The sequence below is a fragment of the Cyprinodon tularosa genome, unplaced genomic scaffold, assembly GCF_016077235.1.
Source record: "Cyprinodon tularosa strain WSP-4 unplaced genomic scaffold, ASM1607723v1 ctg126, whole genome shotgun sequence".
NCBI classification, from domain to species: Eukaryota; Metazoa; Chordata; class Actinopteri; order Cyprinodontiformes; family Cyprinodontidae; genus Cyprinodon; species Cyprinodon tularosa.
Window position 1 is genome coordinate 1,266,499 of NW_024038070.1, and position 15,402 is coordinate 1,281,900.

The 15,402-nt window shown below is 40.2% G+C and overlaps 1 protein-coding gene across 1 annotated transcript in view; it reads right to left on the reverse strand.

Moving 5' to 3' along the window:
* The window catches only part of sept9b (septin 9b), a 115,741-nt gene extending 101,547 nt beyond the window's left edge, over positions 1-14,194 (reverse strand). The window contains exon 1 of the mRNA XM_038276663.1: positions 13,920-14,194. Within this exon, the coding sequence (XP_038132591.1) occupies positions 13,920-13,941 (22 nt within the window). The 5' untranslated portion in view covers positions 13,942-14,194. The remainder of the gene's footprint in view (positions 1-13,919) is intronic.
* Between the last annotated feature and the right edge of the window lie 1,208 nt (positions 14,195-15,402).

Consider the following 15,402-nt stretch of genomic DNA (forward strand, 5'->3'; position numbering starts at 1 on the left):
TGGATCAATTAGCAGAATGTCCCCTTTTAAATCTACAAAAAAAAAATCAGAGTTATTAAGCTGATGAGGTGAAAGTCTGTCATTTGATTAACCAAATTAATTAAGTTTTAGCCAGTTGATGACACACTCAGTTGTGTTTGCATGTGCACAAAACAAAAGTAATGCTATACCTTAACCTGGAATGCACTTGATAACCGGAAGATCATTTGTTTTTATTTTCATTATAGTCTTTTTATGTGAAAACAATAAATAGATGACTATGACTAATCCCTACCGCTTTAATCTTCAACCTGTTTCTCCAACAACTTTCTTTTGTTTTGATCTAGGGGAGCTAAACCGCAGAAATTCACAGTTCAGAATGAGGGAATCTTTTAACATGTAAACTATTTCTATTACTGTTGTACTCAAATTATCTGGCGTTCATCTGTGGCAAGAAGATAATAATTACTGAAAAGCTGCCAGAGTGGTGTCAATTTGGGAACATGGCAAACATAGAGAAGGCATTTATTCTTGCCAGGTTTTGGCCTTAAGGAGAAAAGTGGCAGAAAAGTAACAAGGCTCTACATCTTCAACCGAAAGTCAACATTCAAACATGGTTATGATAATTATGCTGTGGGAATACCTCTTCAAGGACAACAAATCTGCTTAGTGGAAGAAATATTGAGCTCAAAGCTGGGTATTTGTGAAAGAAAGCATGTTAAAAAGTGTGAAGAATGGTGCAGTCAAAGTCCAGACCTAAATTTAACAGAAAAAAAATCTGTTACTGAAGTTAATAATCACTTGCTTGAAAGGTTCAGTTTAGGCAACAAGATGTGAAGTTTTGCAGTGTTGCAGCCGCAGTTTTAGCCCAAGTCTTTTCTACAAAATGCAGTCTCAAGGGAGTGGAGTGGAAATGCATGCTGAGCTTTTCACATTTCTAGTAATACTCACATACATTTTAACGTTGCAAATTCTGTCTGTACACACAGATTGTGGAAAATACACAAGTAGTCAATACAAGCTGTTAAGCCTTGCAGCTAAAAACATGTCTATTCCATAAACTCTTTAAAAGGAGAATAAAGTCGGAAAAGAAAATGAACATGCTCAACAGGTAGACGCCCTTCTGGAACATAAAGTGCTTCAAACAGGTAAAGTTTACTACTGCAATAAAGAAACAGCATGAGGAAGGAGCTGCACCTTGATGTTACTTATCTAGAAGTGACATAACTGTGAAGTTGGCAGCTGTGTGGTTTAACATGAGAGGAAACCTCTGACTAATAATAAGCGAACATGCACAACCTAATTCAGTAATGAGAATTAAAGCCACAAGAATGACAGCTGCAATGTATTGGTGCAAAAGTGAGTTAGTCTATAGTAGGATAGGAACAAACTCATCTGCTCAGTCTGGTTTGAGGGCTATATAAAAACACCCCGTCTATGCCTTGTTTCCTTTGAAAGCTTAGTGGTCTTCTTTCGTCATATTTTGCTCCATACTAGTGCTACATGCAGTAAGGGCAACCACATTTACGTGATAAACGACATTAGGACTTGATGTGATCACTGAGGGATATTTCCTGTTCTGAGGGATGCGTCATGTGATAATATAAGCAAAAATAAAAATAAGGATGCCTGCATGGTTGCATCAAAACATAGCTGATACAGTAGATGACATTGGTGTTGTTTAAAGAGGTTCTTGTGCCTGGGAATGTGTGTGTTTGAAATGGCCACTAATGCACGACCATGCATGCATCGATGCACCAATTGGTTGTTCAGTGTCAAATGACAGGAGAAAAAAAATTATTGGAGGGTAAGCAACACTTTGAACGATTTAAATATATACAAACTACCATATATTATACAGAGAATCCTATAAATATAGTCCTCTGAACATCAGTCTGCCCTTAAGAGAGACCCTTCGTCCATGTGTGCAAAAGACGACAGAATTACTTGCGAAATGTTCAAGTATGCCGTGTCTTTTTAGAGCCTCCGGAGATTTTTGTGTTTGCTCAAGGAGGCCACATGGCTTGTGTTTGAGCAGGAAGGCAGGAAGACAGAGGAGATGAAGTGTCTTCCCACTTCACCACGTCCCTCCTTTTTTTCCTTCTGACCCATTTTAAGGAACTCCCTTTCCTTAAGAGTGAAGCGGCAGTTTGTTTGACATATAAATCAGTGTAGCTGGATGTAGACATTGCTGAAGCAAAGTTACACTTCTCTCTCACAACATAGGGAGTTATATTTCATGTGTAATGACAGGTATTCATTTTAGTCAATTATCTCATTCTGCCTTTGGCCTTGAAAGACTCTTTACTGTCTTACTAAACTGAGAAGTTTATATACACTTCAGTGACGTGCGGTCAGGGGAGGCAGGTGAGGCAGTGCCTCACCAGCCATCATGGAAAGAAAGAAAATATATAATCATAAAGTAATTTAAATTGTTATATTCATCCGGTGGTTTGTACTAAAAAATATTCATTTTTCATGTAGCTTCACCAATTTCGATTTTTATTTGTTCAAAATCGCTGAATTTTCTTATTTTCCCATTCAAATGCTTGGAAGCGATGCCGGTGAGGCAGCAGCGAGCTCTGCCTCACCTTGGATTGCGCAACCCCTGGCTCTGCGCTGGCTGCAAAGCGGAGAGAGCATGTTGCTGTACGGCGTCAATAAAATGGTTTAAACAAATGTAATATGTGAACTTATTTCTAATAATTTGGCTTATGTATATAATGTACAGAGCTTTTTGTCACCAACTGTGTTTGTGTAACGTGTTTCGTGTAATGAGCGATTATAAACGGCAGAGAACAAGTTCGAGGTGAGGCAGGCAGTTCTCTTGCCTCATGGCAGGGGGTGCTCAAGAGACTGAAAACATAAGGCAGGAACAGGACGGATCAAGGAAGGCTTTCTTCCCTGGCAGTGATCTCCATTGAGACAGAGAGACTTTTAAAACTGAAGGAAGATAAGGAGGACTTCTATTCATTTATAAGTAAAGGTAAGACAGTAATAACATTTATTTTGTTTTGTTTTTTAAGGAAATGTGTGTTTTGTGAGCTACAGTTTGTATGTGTAAGGATGCAGAAGTGAAACATAACCTGTAAACTGCTGTCAATCTATGCATCTATTTGCAAATCTGATTCTGATGACGTCAGTGCCTCACCAGCTATGAACCTCACCGCACGTCACTGATACACTTATAGAGCGAACCTTCAAACCAATTTTAGGTTTCTAAAGACACATTTGAGCAGTTTTTTTCCAGAGTGGTATAATTATACAACAAAAAGCTTCAAAGATTGTGTAAGACACACCAATAAGACGCGCCGAGTTTATATAAAGCAATTAATTCCCGGTTTTTAAGCCTAGTTCACAAGTTTTAAAGAAGAGCTTATACTATAGAAGCCCTGAAGTTGAAACCAGTTTAGGAGATTGCTTCAGGCCATTGTCCTGCTGGGAGACCACACCACAGAAACACTAATGCCACTTTTCAGAATGATGACTTTAACATCACCAAAAAGCTAGACAGTCAAAAGAATGTCGAAAGAAGCTAATCTCTAAAGTAGATGCTTTGAATCACGGCTGAACTTATTATCTACCTACAAGGATGAGTAAAATGCATTTAAGGAAAATGTTGAGCTGTTTTGTCACAATGGCAAGAAGAATGTTTGAAGATGAGGCGTTTAAATCCATAAACAATGAGCCAACTAATTGCAACTTCCATCTGATCGCCTACATAGAAACTATAGAAACCTGTATTTCAATTCTAAACCTTTATTATTTTTGTAGCGTTGCTATTATTTGTTTTTTGAGAAGTCAAGCATGGTGGTGGTAGTATGCTGAGGGCCCTTATTTGCTAAAAGAGGGGACTACTTTCAAATGTATCCAAGTGACCACAAACATATAGTTAAGTTGTTGAAATTGGAAAACAAATTTGGGTTTTGAAAAAACAACCATTCCAAACATATCATGAGAAGTTGTTTTTCTGACACACTGTCAAGGTTGAGTTGAGGTTTTTGAGGACCCAACAGCAGAGATGAGGCAGAGGGGAGTTTGCAGATGTAATGCTATTCCCAAAGGCAACAGAAGCAGAGTCCATAAAACAAAAATACTGAACCCCCCCAAAAAAAATCAAGGAAATGCCAGGGAAAAACACACGCAGGGAGCCAAGTAACAACAAAGCCACAAAACAACAAGAAACCAGTGAAGAGGAACTTCAGAGGTGGTGTATATATGGGAAACAGAACAAAGGATGGGCTAACGAGCTGATATAGAGCGGATGTGAATAGGACTAAGCATAAGGGAGCCAAGAGGAAAGGAAACAAGCACAAGGGATCAACTAAAGAAATACAAAACTGACAGAAAAAAACTACAAGGATAGAAGAACAAGGAAACTTAAAACCTTACTTAAACAGAGCAGAACCCTGACACACACATAAAAAACCTACCAAATTAATAGGCTGGACTGTGTTTAAAACCCAGATGAATGTGTGACAAAACAGAGGATAAAAAAAAAAAAAACAGCTACCTACGAAAAGAAGAATGACACAATTTCCCATCCGAGATGAAAGTTTGGGATTTCCAACTTGCCAAAGACCATTTGGCTATTTGTTAGGGATGAAGATTGGATCAATGGATCCATCTATGTGAATCTATTACATGTAATTTAAACTTGCATTAAGATGTTATTCATGCAGAGGATGAGTGTATGTAAACATCCAGCCTTAATCCACCCAATCCACAATGTATTGCAGTGTTACAGCTTATGTTGTGACTTTCTTTTTGAATAATCAGCACCAATTTGGTTGGTTTATATCAACCTTTATACAAGTTTAATATCCAACTAAAATAAACTAATTTACCAACTTCAGGATTATGCATATATCTATTCTAACTTAGTCACTTCTACTTGCTTTATATCTTTCTCTAAGGAGAAGACATCTGTTAAATCTCTCAGGCATGTTTCAGCAACATTTCTGACTTTTTAAATGTATTTTCTCTCATTTAGTTTAGGTCGTTTTTCATAGACTTTTCTTTTCTGTCTACTAATGTACTTTACCTATCAAGGGCAGGTGTGGACAATTTTCTTGCAATCATAATTTGTGAAGTTGAACTTGAGCATGCAAAAAGGTTCAATGTCAATAAACTCCATCCTGCTTCCGGCTTTTCAATCTTCCTCCTTTGTGTTTTTATGGCCCTCTTTATCCATGTTAATGGCACGCGGCAAACAAGGTTTCACAATTCTGGGGAGTTGACAAGGAGGAATGATTAAGAATGAAAAGAAAGAAATTGAGACTGGGGGAAAGGTAGAAAAAGATTAGTGTTTTGCAGCATGGCTAATGTCAAATTAAGTCTCACAGAGAACACACCCTCGCAGGTGTGTTGTCTCACATAGACATGGGTGTCAGACTTTGACCATGATCCGCTTTCCTCCTGAGTTCTGAGGCGACAGAACAGAAAAACTTCCCAGTTCTAGATCGCTCACCCATTCTCTTCACAATGCTCACTCATAGTTTGTGACATGAGCTAATCAGGATACTGCGCCAGTCCATAAAACAATGTGAATGTTCAAGATAGGAATCAGATAAAGTTGTTAAAGCCCAAGAGAGCCGTTCAAGTGGCTCATATAGCTTTATGAGATGTGACCTCCCCTGAGAAATATGCACTTACTGTAAGTCAAAGGTGAACAACTTAACAACTGAGTACATTCATTAAGAAGATTGTCAGGACGACCCAGGCTTTGACAAAGGTTTCAGAATTTGTGAGTTTGTTCAGATTTTCATGTGTGGATGGAGGAATTAAGAAGAGGCAGCTAAACAAACATCGTCATTCCATCTTAACAATGATGCGTGCAGCATCATGAGCCTGACCCACGGTCTCTGCACAAATGTTTGCACAATGTAAGAGCATGTACAGAGAAGCACATTATAAATGCCATGGCAGTGGACTTTTGGTATTGGTAATCCTACCTCACAGATTTCTTTTGTCCATGTGTCACAGATAAATGGAGCACATAAATCGGTTTTCAAGTGATTATTTGATTGATTAAAAGTAATAATAATAAAAAAAAGCCAAACTAGCAGGGCTGTGTCATTACTTAATCAAATCCTGATTTAACTTTGATCAATGAAAGTAATTGGACAGCTGGGTTCAATTTGACTTGTTACATCCAGGCTGGATTGCTAAAGAAATTACTTAGAGTTTAAAAGACAAAATGGAGAAAATGGAGAGATCTCAAAAGCAATATAATGGCCAAGAAAGAAATTCATGAGAAATGTTGGAAAAAAAAAAACAAGAAACAAAGCCAATGACATTTTTCAGTTTGCAAAGGGTTGCAAGCCACTTCTATGGGTTTTTAACCGTTAACCTTCGGAAGGTGTGTCCAGTCAACCATAATCATTTCAAGAGTGCTTCAACGACATATCCAAGAGCTACGAAAGAACCAATAACAATGAAAGCAAAGGATTTAGAGTGGCCTAAGGAAAAGCCTTAAATCAGGCTGAAATGCTTTGGTTTGACCTTAAATAGATAAATCATGATTAAAAACTGTCCAATGTGACCAAATTAAATCAATTCTGCTAAAATATGTGCTACTATTTCTAGACAAAGATTATTTACATTTACAAAAACCTTTATTGGCAATTATCTCACAGGGCGGTAGTGTCTTTCACTTGAAACAAATTAAATGATTCAAAACTGCCATTTTGTTTTTACTCAACTTCCTTTTCATATTATAATACCCTTTTAATCTAACGGGGCATCATTGCACTTGCTGGTAGTTCACATACATTTTAAAGATACCTCAACAGATGTTTGTCACCCCAACATGTTCAGAGAACAGATATGACTAACCATTTAACTGATTGCTTCAAACATTAAAATATTTACTCATGTCTTGACAGGAGAAGGATGCTTCTGCCAAACCGTTGTTACCATTTTCTACCTGAACTCTGGCTCTCGGCCCTGCTAAACACGACAGGCTTTTCATTTGTCCTCTAATAAATATTTCAACAAGTGTGTTAGTTAATCTGATAACAGTGCACAGCTACCACATCTGAAATACTTAAACACACTCATATCTCCTCTAATAGCCACTTCTGGAAACCTGTGATGTGCACACACTTCGACCATGCATCAGAACCTCTCTGAGTCTGCCATTATCATTTGACAGGCTTTCTCAAAGGCCCCAAGGCATGCAGTACAACAGTAGACGTCTGTTGTATCAGCTGACAGTTTTCACAGCTGATTATGTTTCCATTCCCCCCAAAAAGAGGATATAGTAGTTGGGCTTATATGGTTAGTCCACATTCTGATATAGATAGAATTTCTTTAAAAAATAAAAGGAAAACAGTGAAGAAATAAGGAATTAAAACCAGTAAGGGTGTCCCCCTTATAATATCAGATATCAGACCGAATTAATCCCAAAAACTAATATTGGATTAAGTCGGTCTACATCTAAAATCTCGGTTATTGTCATGCCAATAGAAACTGTCCACTTCTGTTCAATTCTCAAAGCTGCAATATCGGTATCAGAAATTAAAAAATTGTACTGGGACATCCATAAAAACAGCGGATTTATCACTAATTTTAAATCTGATTAAAACTGTGGGCGTTTCTCAATTCACGAGAACGCGAGTACGTACTCGCGTTCTCGTCAAGTCCGTTCTTGGCGAGAACGCAGGAAGATCGGACTTGACGAGAACGCGAGCACGCAAGCACGTATGTGTATTGGAACAGAAGCGTACTCGTGACGTCATCACATGCAAAGTTCTTTAGCATTTCTTTAACAGTCAAAACTATTTATTCCCTACACAAAACATTTTGAAAACAATATTTTTAATTTCTAAAGCTTAAAAAACATTAAAAAAATTACAGAACCGCAAAAAACCGCCATCAGAACGAGCGGTAGTTCATACATAACTAGACCGAGAGAATTTCACTACAGACGGGGTAAATTTAGCCCTGGCTGCGGTTACCCTCGGAGGTCTGCTGGTCACTCTGGTACGCTCAACGTCGGACTTTTTTTTTAAATTTCGCACTAACTCTGTAAACAGACCACACAGGGAGGCTTCAATGTATAATGTTATCGCCTCAAACGATTTCAAAACTTACTTTTGAAGAACAACAGCAGCAGAAAAGGGAATGTTTAACTTAACACTATGAGCGCTGTCTCGAATCAAGCTGCGGCCACGGGGCATTCTGGGGAAGCGGTCAGTCTGAAGAACGCACAAGTCTGCTCTGATGCATGCTCGATAAAGAGGGCGGGGTGAGAACAACATCCGGGGATTAGTTGCGTTCTCGATCTGGCGTTCTCGAGAATTGGAACGGTACTCAGGCTGAGGCTGATGACGTGTCACGAGTACACGAGCACACAAGAACGCTCAAGAACGCATATTGAGAAACGCCCTGTCTTTAGGTCGACCTTGAAAAATGGCTTCTGCTCAAACATCTCACTACCATTGGTTTTAAGAAAACACATTAAATAACCTAAAAAAATTATGTTTTCCACCACAGTAAATAAAATGTGTAAGAGATCTGCACAGTGCTGCAGTAGTGCAGTGCAGTGTAGTCCTTGCCTCTCCCTGCAGCTGTCTTTGCAAATCAATACAGCATTGTGATTTTCTGATGAGCCTGGTTCATTCTACAGATCAGGGGTCTGCAACCATGTCTCTCTGGACCTTCCACAATGGCTCTTCATAACATTAACTAAAAATGATGAATAACCAAATAAAAAACTTAAAAATCTATAATAACAAAAAGTTTTTAACAGTTTGTTTTTTCAGCAATTGCATGACACTGCAGGAACCAATAGTATTTTAAAGGGTTTCTAAAAAAGGCTACTATGTGCTTTTCTATGCAAATCCTTTTACACAAATATGAACTTCCCATAGTAAGAAATCTAGACTGGGCTGCATGGGGGAGAAGTTTGTAATACAGTTGCCTTGCAGCAAGAAGGTTCTGGGTATGATTCCCGACCCAGGGTCTTTTTCATGGAATGTTCATGTTGTCCTATGCTTGTGTGGGTTCTCTGCATACATGCATGACTTTCTTCCTCAGACAGTCCTAAAACATTACTGTTAGGTTAATTGGCATCTCCAAATTGTCCTCAGGTGTGTGTACATGCTTGTATGTCTTTGTGTGTTTCTGTGTTGCCCTACGAAAGACTGGCGACCTGTCCAGGGTGTACCCTGCCTCTCACCCATAGACTGCTGGAAATAGGCACCGGCCCCACGTGACCTTGATGGAATATGCGGGAGAAGATGGATGGATATTTTCACCTTGCGTTTTATTCAGCGAAACTGAAGGGAAAATGTGGCCCTGGATGGTTGTTTGTTTTTCCATTAATCCAAAAATAAGTATATCTTACACAGAGAAACTACCAAGAAAGTACAGCCTTTTCATTTCTCATAATCATTCATATTTTCTCTGGTCTTACACTCCCAAGTTTTCCTGAGCTTAAACCGGAATACAGTAAAATTACTCACATATCACAGCAAACCACAGCACTGTGCTTGCATGTCCACATGTTCCACTACCTTAATAGTCTATTATTCACAGTTGTGTAGCTTTTAAATTGAAGGTTAGACCATCTTCAGCATACCCTTCTAGATGACAGGGCAAATATGTCTCAACACAGTTTATAGCTCCACTTTTAAGTTACCATCTAACAATTGCTCCAGGCTCTGAATCAAAGCCTTGCTCTCCCTCCAGTATAAACAGTCTAAAAGCCGTAATACAGCACAGAGTGAGGTATCCGTCACACAGGCAGGAGTAGATTAGGAGTTTATGCATTTTTTTTTTTAGTAGGACATGAAAGCACATACCATAAGGTGTGTACTTGGAAAATAACAACTGTGTTGTTGTGTTCATACAGGTTACTCATTGATCCAGGTGACTTAAGGGAGTGGTGTTTAATGCAGGGATCAGCTCTTCAGGCGCAAGAGGCTGCATGGGTGAACAGATATACATGCATTCACAACCAACCATAAACTCTGTTTTAGTATGTTAATAAAAATTTGAATGAGTAACCTTTAAAACCTGCTTATGTATGAGAGGGGTTTTCTTTTCTCCAACAAGAGAGGCACACATGCCCACACACAGGTCAGACCCCCAGTACTAATGCTACACCTCCGCATCCCGGATGCTTGTCCAAATACCTCTTCACACTGAAGAGAAAGGACCTTTCACAACACATCCACACAGCAGACTTAATGTGTACTTTGTTATTAGACTATTCTCCAAGTGGAAGCTCTGACAAAGAATGAGGCAACTTCACACAGAGAGAGCTCTCTCTGTCTCTTTCTCTCTGACACACACACACACAATCACAGACAGAGCCGAAGAGGAGGCGGCATAGCAGCATGACCCAACATGCGCTTGGCTCCAATGGAAAGCTGTCAGACGCTCCATCGCACCTAAGGACTCTGGGAAGAGGAGTCGGGAAAGTTGGCATTCTACAGGCAGAATCCGATGTGGGAGATTTTGAGAAGCAACAAGGGGGGAGGAGGAGAGTTTAAGAGCTCTGAATGTAGATATAAGTGAGATAGCAGGCTGTGAAGGCAGAAAGTAAAAGAAGGATGCTACCAAGAAGAAAAGCTGGAGACAACAGAGATAAAGAGGCCTTGAGTGAATGTGATATGCTCACCAGTTTTTAAGCCTTATTCTCAAAAATGTGAAAATAAAATAAAACAGTTTATTAGTCAATAAGAATGACCTGGTTACAATAATAAGATCCTGTATTTGAGTTGTATTAGCCTGGCCAGCCGGACTGATACAACTCTTACATGGCGTATTAGTCTGGCTGATACATCTCGATTTAAAAGTTCAAACCAATCAGATAAGTACGGATGTGACACAAAATTCCAAGTGATGTTCTCTGTTTTTGTACCTTTGTTGTCTGTACAAAAAATGTCAGGACATTGAAGAAACTAATTTTGGCACTGAGCGTCACACACTGCAAAGTCCCACCTCCTTTGCTGTGATTGGTCAAGCCAGATCTGGCCAGAGTAAACAGTGGGTCTGATGCACGTTGGGCAGAGCTACCCTATCCTTTGTTTTCCTGAAACAATGGCCACTGTGATCAGTGGACAAAAAGTAGTTTGAATCTATTTTGAACTGAGAAAGTCCACCTGAAGTTCAGTGTAGTCAGTTCCTTCAGTTAATTCAGATTACCATCCTGCCTTCAAATATTATTTCTGTCAGAGCCGCTAAAACCCTTGTATACCAGCGGTGTGCTGTCACTGGGATTCCCATTCAACAGCAGCCTCTGGCCCCGTCGTTTCTTCGCCGCTTGCCGCAGCGGTAATCCAAACTGCAGGCACCAGGATAATAACAACGAACATGTTTTGCCGGCAGATTTGGGCATTTTAAAATAATTTAGGCATTAATAAACTGTTTCAGAGGAGTGATCATAGCGCTCTGCATCATCAGTGCTGTGCCTGTCTCCCTTCCAGCTGCTCAGACGCACTGCTCCTGTTGCTCTAGACCCGTGGCTGGACCTTCTGCTGCACCGTGATGCGCGTCAACCATTGACTTTGCATGTAAACTAGCTGCTTTTGCTGCCTCTGCTGCTTTAGCTGTGAACATGGCATTATGTTGTTGTTAGCTCGTGTCACGAGCACTCGGTCTCGGCTTGTTTCGTTCTCGATCTCATCTGAAAATCCTCAAAAGAACGCATGCGTGTTCATGTGTTTTGAAGGCGTGGTTTCGAGGGTTGGTCTGAAGGGAGAGGCGCGATTGTGTATGTTCAAAAATATAGATCTCCTACAGCACGTTTAATTGTATTTTTAAAACTACTGGTGTATTTTCCTTGATCTAGTCATTTTCTTCTTCCTTTACACATCTCCACTGGGGAAATACTGAAATGCTTAGTTCAATTCCTTATTGCATGCATTGGAATATTACATCTTTGCTCATACGGTCGTGTTGATGTAGAAATGAACTGCCACAGTGCACACTGTGGTAGTTCAGTGCTGAGTGTGTAGTAGGAGGAATGAGAATCAGCTCCTCCAAGTACAAGGACATAGTTCTTGACCAGAAAAATGGACTTGTCCCCTTCAAGTTGGAGAAGAGTTCCTGCCTCAAGCCGACGAGTTCAAATATCTTGGGATCCTGTACACAGGTGAGGGGAATATAGACCAGGTGATCGATAGATGAATCAGTGCAGCTGCTGCTATAAAGCTCACCCTGCACAGAAGTAGTTCAATTTGAATTCTACACAGTACCCATCTAGAAAGGCTCCTCTAGAAAGTGTTTGCAAAAGGGACACTCAGTGCAATTTTTCCAGCTGACCGCATAAAACACAAAGTGGCACTTGCCTCCAACATCAAGCTTTTAGCCAATCCCATCAGCTGTGACATATCACATGCTTGATTTGATACCCAACCAGCGGAGTTAAATGAAATATCACTCCTACCGAGCATCCAAACATCTTTCCCATCCTCAAAGGCATAAATAGTTCCCTTTTGCTAATTTTCAAAAAAGAAATAGAGGCCTCATCAATGCTTGTTTTGCTTCCGCCTTCCACATTTGGTTGACATGCTGATATCATAAACGTCACACATGTACTGGCTTCTGGCAAGATGTATTTCCTGGAGTTTGTGAGTATGTCTTGCTTGCAAGCTGTTTTGGTGTAGAGGGAGCTGACCCCAAAAAGCAAAGCTCTAAATTTACTGTTCAGTCTATGTTCCGACCTTTACTTATGCTCATGAAATCTGAATGGTGACTGAATGAAGAGATCTAGGATACAAGCAGTTAAAATTAGCTTTCTGCAGGGTGGTCAGACACTCCTATAGAGATAGGGTGAGGAGTTTGGTGACGCTTGGAGTAGAGCCGCTTCTCCTCCACATCAAGGAGTCCACTGAGATGACTCTGAAATCTATTCCAGTTTAATAATACTCTTACATATAAAAGATTCAAAGGTTCTGGGTTCGATTCCCGACCCGTGGTCTTTCTGCATGGAGTTTGCATGTTCTCCCTTAGCATGCGTGGGTTCTCTCTGGGTACTCCGGCTTCCTCCCACAGTCCAAAAACATGACTATTAGGTTATTTGGCTTCTCTAAAGTCCCCTTAGGTGTGAGTGTATGTGTGAATGGTTATTTGTCCTGTTTGTCTCTGTGTTGCCCTGCAATGGACTGGCGTCCTGTCCAGAGTGTACCCCTCCTCTCCCCCCATAGACAGCTGGAGAGAGACACCAGCACACCTCGCGACCAGCTTGGGATAAGAGTGTAAGAAAATGGATGGATGGATGGATGGATGGATGGATGGATGGATGGATGGATGGATGGATGGATGGATGGATGGATGGATGGATGGATGGATGGATGGATGGATGGATAAAAGATTCAATCTATTAGGTAGATCCACCTAGTATCACATTGTTCTCTATAAGTTATTAGTTTTACAGTTAAATATTCATTATAATCTGATTTTTAATATATCTGTTCTCCCTCCTAACAACGTGCTTCTCGATTGAACAAAGAGAGCTATTAGTAGTGAGGATAATCTTTCTATTTTTCAGTTGCTTGGGTGTCTTTTCCAGCACATTTCCTTCGCTGCTTTCTCACAGCAGTCCGACATATAAAAAAAACAGCAGCAACAGAAGTTCTCATAGATTGAATCTATTTGTTGATGTGATTCTTCATGATGGAAAAAGGTGACTGTCTTTCTGTGTCACCTTTCTGTCATGATGTCACAGCCTGTTTATGCGACTCTGAGCGGAGGAATTGATCAAAAAACCACACCCACAGATCCAGTGCAGCGTGGGGCCTTTTGCAAGAGTGGGATTTTATAAATGCACAGATCTGTGGAGGCGCAGCGCAAAAAAAAAAAAAAAAAGAAATAGGCTTCTCACTGTAAAAAAAAATGTTAACTTTGTTTTTACAAATTGAAAAAAGAAACGAGAGTGTTGTCCCGATGAAAGATTAAAAAAAAAAAAAAGCTTAAACTTATCTCACCTGGATTTGAGGATTTCTTCATGGCTGCAGATGTGTATTCCCTTCGTAGTACTTTGATTAATAAAAGAGTAAAATATCAAACTGTTATTTATAACCGTGGATTCCCCAGTTTGTTTCCCCAAATCTTGGTGCGCCTCAGCCTCCTTCTGTATCACCTTTGGACGGATCAGTCTTCAAACTCGCCCTTATTCCCTGAACTCCCTAAAACTCGTCTTCCAGTCTTTTATTCCCTCCACGATCGGCTGATGGAAACGGTTTGTGCTGGATATTCAAATAATCTCACCTGCGCTCCTGACGCACGCCCTATCCCAGGAGCGGGAGTGGTTTACAGTAACTGTGCTGTGGAGGAATAAACACTGCTGTCTTACCTGTGCGCTCTGGCAGCTATAGAGTGGATATAATTGATCACCGTCCCTCTCTGATCCTTTGCTTTAAGGTCAAAATGGCATCAAACTAAAATGTGCTTTTGTTCAAATCTGTATTATTGTATACACATAACATTCCACGTATCCAATGCTGACAGGCTGCTGTGTGTTTTGTGTGCAGGCTGTGTTTGGATTGTAAACTTTGAGTTAAGTTGAGGCCACGTGTGGCAGCTAAATGTGGCATTCAATGATGCAAACCACTTTTTACCTTTCAAATTCTCCAAAGCCTAAGTGTGTCACCCCGTTTTATTTTCATCACAGATCCACATCCTGCCAGCAGCTTTGAGCTGCAGGGACATCTTGTGGTTGCTACGTGGGCTTCAGTTTAACTCCAAGCATGCCCATGCCTCCACCAGAAATCTCTTCAATTCTTGCAGAGACAATTCCAATCTTAAGCAAATGGGTTTGATTTTTCCTTTCAATTTACCAACAACTATCAATATACGTAGATTAAGCTCACAAAATGTTAATCAGCTGTTTCCTTTGTGTCACAAACTAAATAATTTATAGAATGGATTTCAGTTTTCCTGCAAGGAGAAACAGCAACCAGTCTTTTATGGAACAGTGTTCATGTCTTTTAATTGTTTAAAGACTTAGACAGACTTTTATTGTCATTTTGTACACACAGAGTCCAGTCCAGTACAGCTCTCAAGACATTTCCATTTCTAAAGTGCAGCAGTGATCAAATGTAAACATAAGACTGGTATATGATTTACATTTTTTTAAGCCCCATTTTATACAACATTCAGCTGTCTGTTGGCAGTGGGGAAGAAGCTGTTTCGGAATCTGCTGGTCCTGCATCGGATGCTTTGAAGCCTCTTCCCAGAAGGCACCAGGAAGAACAATCCATGGTGGGGTGTGAGGGGTCATTGATGATGTTACGGGCTCGGGACACGCAGCGCTGAGATGAAAAGTTTTCTCCATGTTCAGGATCAGGCTGTTTTCACTGCACTAGTCCACCAGCTGCTCCACCTCCTCCCTATAGTTTTGGTTGTTGTCATCTCTGATGAGGCCCACCACCAAGGTGTCGTCTGCGAACTTCACGATGAGATTGGTGG